Source organism: Glycine max, chromosome 20, assembly GCF_000004515.6.
Source record: "Glycine max cultivar Williams 82 chromosome 20, Glycine_max_v4.0, whole genome shotgun sequence".
NCBI classification, from domain to species: Eukaryota; Viridiplantae; Streptophyta; class Magnoliopsida; order Fabales; family Fabaceae; genus Glycine; species Glycine max.
The window spans coordinates 3,979,128-3,988,430 of record NC_038256.2 but is presented as its reverse complement, the minus strand read 5'-3'; the positions used below and the strand labels follow the sequence as shown (position 1 = coordinate 3,988,430).

Genomic DNA, 9,303 nt, shown 5'->3' with positions numbered 1-9,303 from the left:
TGGAATCGACGGAGGTTGGAAGAAAGAGGGGCACGAGAAGCGAAATCGCAGAATGAAGGGCACGAGATCTGGAAATTTAAGTCACCTTAAAATCGAAGATGGTTTTATAAATAAAACCGTCCTAGTAACCTGTAAATCAAAGTTAACACCTTCTATCAAAGACGGTTTTTATAGAACCATATTAAAAAAGTTAAACTTAATTTCAAAAATGTCCCTGTATATTTTTTTACATCGATTTTTAAAAAATTGACTTAGATTCAATGTCCTGAAAATATATTTTTTTAGTAGTGCAACATTCACTTGATTCACTGGTGGAGAAACAAATAGCCACAAATAATTGTTCCTCCTCTTGGTCAACAGTTTGAGCTCCTTCATCGTGCTGAATTTTGTTTTGACAAATTACAGTTTCATGCACCAAGTGGTTGCATTTACTGCATTTTGTTTTGAATAGAGGGTGACCCATTTTGTGACAGTGCTTACAAGTTGAGTAACTTCTCTTTTTACCATTTTGTTTATTGTGATTATTTGCACTTTTCTGTTGCTAGCTTGACGGTTCTTGTAGTTTAATTTTTCTTTCTTCTTTCATTGTAGCTTCTTGGCTCTTGGTTGGTGGGGCACGTTCAACCATTCAATCTTACCTCATAAGCCTCCATTGTTCCTGGCCATGCTTGTGTCAACCTCCGTTCTATTTAACTCATAAAGCGAAGGCTCTTGATAGAAATTTGTTAGATTTATGGTGGCAGAAAAGAAAATAAAATAGAGGGGGGAAGAGTACATTGAAATATTTGGGAGAAGGAAAAGGGAGTTTTAATAATTTATTGATCAATAACGTTTACATTTATAGAATGGGAAGATTTAAAACAGAAAAACTAATAAAAGATAAAGCTATCAGCAAGTGACTAAGTTGCTACTAAATTACAGGTGTCACTCATTGACTATTTGGCCTTTATATATATATTTAACAAACTCAAACAATAAAAGATAAAGTCATGTTCAATTCTTAAAGAAATATCTAGCTGCCATATCATTGATGATATACTTTTAATTATCCCAACTTCACCCTTCGAAAAGTTTGGGAGCATGATCTCATGGTGGTCTCTTCTCTTAATGCAATTCTAGCTGCCACAACAGGTCCTCCAACTTGTTCTTTTGGCTTCTCTTGATACTCTTGATAGTCGTATGCATACTTAGAGAAGTTCAATAAATATGGTATCCTGTCATTTATTTATTAGTCAAAATTCAAGCATTGAAAAAGGCACAAGAAATTCTTTCATACGTGTAGCTAAATATTCAAAATACAACTTGAAACGAAAATAATAATGAGATATTGTTGACATTAGACTCACCCCAGGGAAGACTATTCCTATGAAGTGGTGTTTACTTTTGGTTGGAGTTAACATCAAAATTTGAGAAGGGAGATGAATTTTCGCACTCTGCACAAGGATATCTAACATCATAATAGATCATTGTATTGTCAATGCAGGAAAGTCATGCAGTAAATAATGGATCCTCTTTATGTTAGAATTAGATAGAGTACTTATGCTCTTTTCAGTGTCAAAAGTAAATTATCATTAGTTTTGCAAATAACAAATTTTGGACAGTGTTTTTATATACAAGTATAGATGACTAACCAGGTTCTTGTTGTTCAGATGGTCATGCAAGTCGAGATTGTCAAATTGCTTTAAATACAAGAACACGTAATCAACGGGACCACGACAAATCCTGCATTTAAATGTTATTGGAATATATGTAAGCTTTGCTCACAAAATGAAGTGTTCATTTAAGAAGTAGCAATAGCCTTGTGCCATAAAATTACTTTACTGTATGATTAACAGCTTTCTGTGGTAAATATAGGGCTATCTCTAGCCTACTTGGCCACTCAATAGTAAGCCTGCAATGAACAACAAAATAAATATCAAATTATATTTGAGACAAGCTTCTTTTTTTTCTTTTTAATTTTTACCCAAACCATTGTTTCGAAGTCCCTAGTTTCCATTTCAAAAGTGATCTTGTCGAAATGTTTGTCCATTTATGCTTTAATCATGAAATAGGATCCGTTGTCATTTAGGTAATTAAAAAGTTACCTATATGAAGTTAAACTTATATATTGATAGCTATTGACTAATTAAAGTGAGATAAATAAATATCAATTATAGCTAGCTATAATTAATTAGCTAAATGTAACAATAAGCTTTTCTTAAAAAATTAGGATTGAAAATATATGAAAGATACACTTACGTCAAGGGCGATGTTGCTTTCCTCAGAACCTGGTTCATAGGCAAAAACAAGGGAAAATTCATATTTGTAGCTTAACTATAATTTGCATAATTGCTAGAAAGTCAGAATATAAGTAACTTTTGATCTCATCTAACAAATTAGATAGGCCAGGAAATATTCTTTTAGAGATTAATTGATTCTACCATACCTTTACCCAAAGATGTAATTGACGATTCTTCTTGACAATTTTTCCAGCCAAAGATCCCTGGAGATGCATAAGAGAAAATATAATATAAACCAATAATTTGTGAAAATCTCTAAACCCATATTACCAAATTTAATGTGAAATTGATACACATGAATTTGATATAAACTCACCCATCATGCACATGTCATAAACATCTAAATTTGATTATTATTTGATGAATTGATTAATTATAGTGCAAAAGGTAATAAGGATAATAGAGGAACATAAAGTTCTATTATTAACAAACTAAATTTACAAAATAAGAATAAAAGAACAATTGGAGATAAGTTCTTTTGTTAAATGCATTTGGATATTAAAACACTTATCGGATATATAGTTCTTATATATCATTCTCGAAATGAAAAAGATGGGACAGACACCTAAGTGATTAAATTTATATCCAGAAAGTATGAAAATATCTTAGAGTTGTGTTCACATGTATGTTTTTTTTACTATTTATATCAAATATTTAGTCTACAAATAAGAGAGTTTTTTCACTATAAGTAAATTAACCCATAAACAAATATGGATCTAAAAGAAACTAGTATAAGAAAAATTTAAGAGTAACATACAACTATGCCAAAAATGCAAGTGCATGTCTTGTCATTATATATTGAAACACATAAAGACATATGGTTGTTCTCTTAAATTTTCATTTTTTCTTATGTAATACCAAATATAGATCCTCTTATTAATTTAAGAGCTAGGAAGTCATTTGGTATTAAATGAATTAAATCATACATAGGAGATGGTTACTTTCAAAGCTTTTGCAATTATGAAGGCATATAACATATGTTGGTCTTATGTCGAATAATGAAACTAATCAACTTACCTCCCATTCCAGCAAATAGTCATTAAAATTTGTAAGAGATGATGGGGGAGGCCAAAAATCATAAGGATTAAATTGAGGTGTTATTGGTGCAGGAGGAACCCCGGTGCTTGTTCCAAAAGCAATTCTACCAAGTGGACCAAACCCAATCACCTGGAATGGAAGATATGGGCGACTTCTGCTACTAGAACTAGCATAAGGAAGCATTGATAGTGATGAGTATGGTTGAACATCGAATGTATTTCCAATTGAATGAGGGAGCATGGAATTTTGAGCTGGTGGAGCATCCCTTGGATCAGCCATGCCTACAGCAATTGCTGTGCTTGTTGAGCAGTTTCCCGAGTTGCCTCCAACTACACCTTTCAAAGACCCTTCTCCAACTATGAAAGTTGGTGTTGTGGATATTACCATTGGTAGAGTTGAAATGCCAACTTCACCGGTTGAGGCATTCGGGACAGATAGGGGCAGTAGGCTTATAGGATCCTGATCAAGAATTTGTTTGATGTTGATAAAAAAGCAAATAAAATATAAGTAAATAATAAAAAATATAATACTTTAAGGTAAAAAGGGAAAAGATCTCCAGCTATTCTATCAATTAAAATTTAAATATAATTAAAACGACTACATGTACAAGTCGGTCATCTTTGTCAGCTTCAATGATTTGCTTCCCAGTCATCATAATTGAGAATAGATCTTCTGAAAATATCAAAACAAAATGAAAGGAAGAGTGTTTTAAACTAAATTGGCATATATTAATTGAAAACGTAGGATTAAAAACGGACACAATCTAATCCAAAGTGGTCATAATCTTATGCAAAAATCATCAATATGTCAATGGACAAAAAAACATATAGCAGTAAGATATTCAGTGTTTGGAAGATATAATATAATAAATACTAGTATTAAAATTAAATTAATTGTTTTCAGGACTGTTCAACAAGAAGAATTGAGATTTATCGTTAAGCCTTTGATTATTGGTCATCTGTATAAGAAAATTGGAAGCAAGAATTAATTTTTTTCATTACAAATTAGATACTAACAAATAATATATTACTGCTAAAGATACATTATATTTTTAACAGACATTGAATATCTAGTAAGAAGCATCAAAAGTAAATTTTGTTGGTTCAATTCACAATAATGTTATCACTACAGCAATTTATTTAGAGATACTATATTCTCTAATTTATATGGCAATTAAGAGGGGGAGGGAGAGAACCTTCATGGTCGTCAGCAAAATCTATGGCAAGTATAATATCATTTGTTGTCTTAAGTGATTCTACACTTTCTTTTGTGGGTGGATCCATTGTTCTTTTCTCATGAAGGGCATAATGTGCCTCCCTAAAATTTCTTGATAATAACACAATAAATTGTTCGTTTCTGCAATCAGAGATGGGAGTGTTGGCTAGTGAAGAATCATTATTCCCCTGCAAAAGAATGAAAACATAGTTATGTACCACCCAAAACATATATGAATTGAATACTATACTACTCTTAATTTGTGACCTGGATCATGCCAATAGATGGTTCTAGTGAGGATATAATATACAATTCAAGAGATATCTTGCAATAGCTGAATAAATAGATATTAGGGAAAGGATGCTAATTATATTGGAGACAAACTCTTACCATATTGAATATCACTCCAAAAATTGGATGTTGGATTGGTGAAATTATTGAAAGGGATACTGCTAGCTGCAGTAACAGGAGCATAGTCAGTATATATAGAAGGCTACCATTAGGAAACAAGTAGAGTTCCAAGACATTACCGAACCAAACATTTTAGCCACTTCGTAAAAATCTGCCTTTAAAGTATGTAATTTTGTGCCAATAAATCTTCCTTGAATCTCAGGCACCGAGACTAGCATTCTCTTAGGAATAGGATCTCTAGCTGTTATAAGAATGCAATGCCTTTCTCCATCATAGTATTCTTGTGCTGTCATTTTATTAGACGGCCTTGGAAACAACTGGTTTGGCCATGATTCACGTAACACATTTTTATTCTCATTTTATGGTAAAATTGCTTGCAAATCCCATAAGTAGTATAGTTAAATTAATAATGGAATAAAGAGTAAAAGAAGTATGTGTTAACATATATACCGTTAGAGCCGATGCTAGGCCTTCTACCATGGTATTTTGATTTAAACTATCCCCTTTGAAAACTAAACATGATAGGATACCTAAAAAATAATCCACATCTCTTGTCCAATGGATATATTGGACGTTCGACCCTGCATAAGGAACAAAAAGAAACACTCTTATGATTTCTACTTTAAAATATCAATTTTATTGAGGACTAGGCATTTCCTATATGAAGAAAATAAAAAATCCTATATAGAATGTGTGATTACTAAAATAACACTGTCATAAAATTAAAGGTAAATTAAAAATAATGAGTACAGATTAGGTTGATATATATTCAATTCAATAAAAAAGGAATATTTTACCGAAAATGTGCAAAAGATAAATGAAATACCTAGGTCGGAGTTGTCATTATACATAACCAGACCCACCTCACAATGATGATTAGCTCCCTGTAAACAAACGATGCATGGTAAGGCAAGAGATCTCTCGTGAATTTGAAAACTATACTATATTTGCATATCTTCACATGAAAGCACATTATTGTAGGACAAATCTATGATTGTGAATCTTTTATTTTTCCAGTAAGTATTGAATAGCTTATTGATATGGGGTATGCCAAGAAACCTTAAGCTTTGTTATAAAATCAATCAATATGGGTAACTCATGCAAGGTTACAATAGAAAAAATTGTCACATCGTCAAATGTCTCAAGCTTTCTGCTACTAAAAGAATTTGCTTCCTTACTACATTGTTTTTCCATTAGCCTTAGCTTTTTGATGCAAAATCAAAGAGGAATAGGGCTAAAGGGACTCCCTACCTTGATACAAAAATTAAAACTGACCAGAAAGCAAGGTAGTTGCCACTATTCCAACTCAACCACTTTTTATAGAAATCTAGACTTTCCATCATATACATAAGAAAATCCAAATTATCTTCCAAGCAAAGGTAAGCCATGTAGCCCAAGTTTTTTAACTAGTTGAACTCCACTATGTCGTCACCCAGTTCTGCTAGTTGTTGAGTCATACTTCCTTTTCTCCCTTAGGAATATTATATATGGTTGGGAACTTTTTCTTTTTAGTGAAGTATTAATTGAGTGATATGGTGTGTAGAATAAATTAAACAAGAAACCTTAAGTTATAGTTTTGAAATCAATAAGTTTATGTAACTTGTGCATGTTTACAAAAGAGATCACAGCATAAAAAATTCAAATACAGAAAAATTATAAATTACCTCTTCTCTTGAGTTGTCAATGAAGGTCCTGCATAATCAATAGGAAAAGAAATCATTAATACACATTATGAGATAGAGAAAATTCAGTTCACTAATTGGAGCTTGTAAATTTAAATTTTAGTTTAAGTAAATAAAGCCATCCATGGTTTCATAAATAAAACAAGGTCAACTAATTGATGTTATGTAAAACGAATGGGGTATGAGATAAAATAAAAATATTAAACAACAATTAATACTCAACAAGAAATGACGCATCGATCGAGTCAAATCTTTATATAACAATATAAAGAAAAAAAATGCTTCATTTTTTTATCATCTAAAAGAGGGGTCACTTTAAACATCTTTTAGCTATTTTGTTTTTTCATTTATTTAATGAATTGTGTTAATTAGTATGGCATTTAATAAAGAGTGGGTTATTAATGCACACTATATAAAATAATTTGTTTTTCATTATTTTTATTATTAGATATTGAAAGAAGGACGGTGGGTTTTTATAGTGGATTGTTGAGTATGTGGATTTGTGCATTAATTTATTTGTTATTTTTTTATTATTATATTTATTATTTTTTATTAAAAAATATCAGATGTGAAAAACAGAATAAAAAAACTAAAAGTACTAACATATAATTATTATTTCATTCATGTGCAATTATTCGTAGCGTACAAATTTGATTAATTAAGTTTGGAAAACAATTAATATGAAATTATCTTTAATATCATATCATCATATATATATAATCAATTGTGTGTCTTTCGTAAAATTTTGTATAAATGATTTTATTACAATCATGAACAATATATATATAATAGGAGGAAGGATCATGTCACTCCTAGAATAATTATAAATGTTACTCTTCATTCTTCCTTTTCATTTTTTTAATCTAATAAAAAAATCATGTTACACATATGAACCGTAATTAATTCTTTTAAAATTACTCTTAAAATAAATTAATTCATCTTCATATAAAAGGTTTTATTATAAGTGAAAATTGTTTCAGCTTAATATTTCAAAAGAATATATATATATATATATATATATATATATATATATATATATATATTATAAAATCAAGTAAAAATGATCCTTCGTCTTCTCTAGGTTACATTTTTTCCACTGATGTTAAAGTCATAATTTTTCTTATAAAAATACTAATAAAATAACTAATTTTCATTGTGGTATTTACATCAAAGAATAATAAATGGTATATATGAAATAGTTTTTTGAAACACACAAATATAATTTTTTTTATCTCTTAGAACACTTCAAGCATTTCTTAATATACCCCTCCTCTGGTACAAAAATAAAAAAATAAATATTCAGAACACTTTTTATAAAAATTTATAATGATGACTAAGATTGAATGGTGGCTAAGATTGAAGATATGATGAAAATACGAACCTAACAATCTTTTCGAGATATTCTGAAACAATTTTTGGCCAATAAGGACCCAAGGTCGAGTTGCCATCTATGATTAAGTTTAACCACTTCTTGGTCGTCATGGATTTCTCTAGAACTGAAAGCTACAAAAAAACAAGACAAACTAGGGAAACAACTGAAGATGGACCACTGCTTGGCTATTTATATAACTCTAATCTTCATCACTAAGTCCAACAATGTAATGACAATGGTCATCAGTTGTGGACACGTACCCCGATTCAAATTGAATTGACCATCACTTTTGTTACTTTCATTAATGGATGAAGGATACTAACAAGCAAACATTAATTTTCATTCAAAATGAATTGACTTTTGTTCCTTTCATTCATGGATGAGAGATACTATAACAAATATTTATCATCTTTCAAATTGAAATGGCTTTTATTACTTTCGTTTATGGATGACAAATACTAGTACTAAAGACTATTTATCACATAGTGTCATTATGACTTAATCGTTTGTATTCAAAAATAAGTAAATTTAATAGACATATAGACTAAGAAATTCAATTAATAACATTAATTATAAAAAAATTCCTAAAACACTTTTTTCTAGTAATACTTATAGAATATGAATAAATGATTCACGCAAAATAATATTTTATTAAATAAAAAATATAATAAGAATATTATCATTAAATGGCATAAAAATTATTTAGTATTTGTTTTTGGGTCTAATTTTTTTTGTTTATATTTGGGTCCGAGGTAATACAACGATGAAGTAATTGACAACACACAAGTGCACATTACTAAATTTGACTAACGACATTAATATATAATGCATATATATGCCAGGGGATTCATTCATTTAATTTCCTTTTCTAGTGTTAAATGTTTGTTGACTTTTGAATTGAAAAAAAAAAATATTTATTGTGTTATAATTGCAAACACAAGTGGTTCTTAGTTAGTGAAATTTAAAACAAGGACATCAAATGTGAAATCAACATAGAACTTAATGATGTAAAATTATTTTAATATAACCTAGAAAAAAAATACCTCCAAATAGTGTTTGGAATGAATTTCTTTTACGTTGTGTTTGTTTTTGGGAAGGGAAGAGAAATAATGTTAGTTTTATGTGCATCCCACATATTTTATGAGATCTACTTTAATTTACATATTTTTTTTCATCCTATAAATCTAACACAACATTAAATTAAATGATACTTTTAGATAAGTTTGAATTGAAAGTGGTAGGAATTCAAAACAAAATTATTCCTCTATCAAAAAAATAAGTGTCGCATTTGAGATGAAAAAAATCC

At 29.7% G+C, this 9,303-nt stretch overlaps 1 protein-coding gene across 2 annotated transcripts; it reads right to left on the bottom strand.

Moving 5' to 3' along the window:
- Window positions 1-802: 802 nt before the first annotated feature.
- Window positions 803-6,757, bottom strand: LOC102668050 (mediator of RNA polymerase II transcription subunit 25). 2 transcript variants are annotated; one of them, XM_014772391.3, is made up of 14 exons: window positions 6,608-6,757; window positions 5,770-5,827; window positions 5,394-5,524; window positions 5,063-5,260; window positions 4,923-4,988; window positions 4,513-4,720; window positions 3,919-3,989; window positions 3,297-3,776; window positions 2,426-2,482; window positions 2,239-2,267; window positions 1,817-1,891; window positions 1,632-1,722; window positions 1,347-1,433; window positions 803-1,214 (listed from the first exon to the last, which is right to left on the bottom strand). In XM_014772391.3, the coding sequence occupies exons 2-14, from the start codon at window positions 5,792-5,794 to the stop codon at window positions 1,188-1,190; spliced, it is 1,545 nt and encodes a 514-aa protein (XP_014627877.3). In that variant the 5' UTR covers window positions 5,795-5,827; window positions 6,608-6,757; the 3' UTR covers window positions 803-1,187. The 2 variants fall into 2 exon arrangements, with proteins under 2 accessions (XP_014627877.3, XP_040869018.1); XM_041013084.1 differs by having other exon boundaries at window positions 3,925-3,989.
- Window positions 6,758-9,303: the final 2,546 nt, after the last annotated feature.

Excerpts from the sequence above, each read along its gene's own strand:
- LOC102668050 (XM_014772391.3), bottom strand. The coding sequence starts at position 5,794 with ATGTATAATGACAACTCCGACCTAG. Across the intron at positions 5,525-5,769 it reads TAATGACAACTCCGACCTAG|GGTCGAACGTCCAATATATC; the intron begins GTATTTCATTTA and ends TTCCTTATGCAG. Across the intron at positions 3,777-3,918 it reads AAGATGACCGACTTGTACAT|GATCCTATAAGCCTACTGCC; the intron begins GTAGTCGTTTTA and ends ATTCTTGATCAG.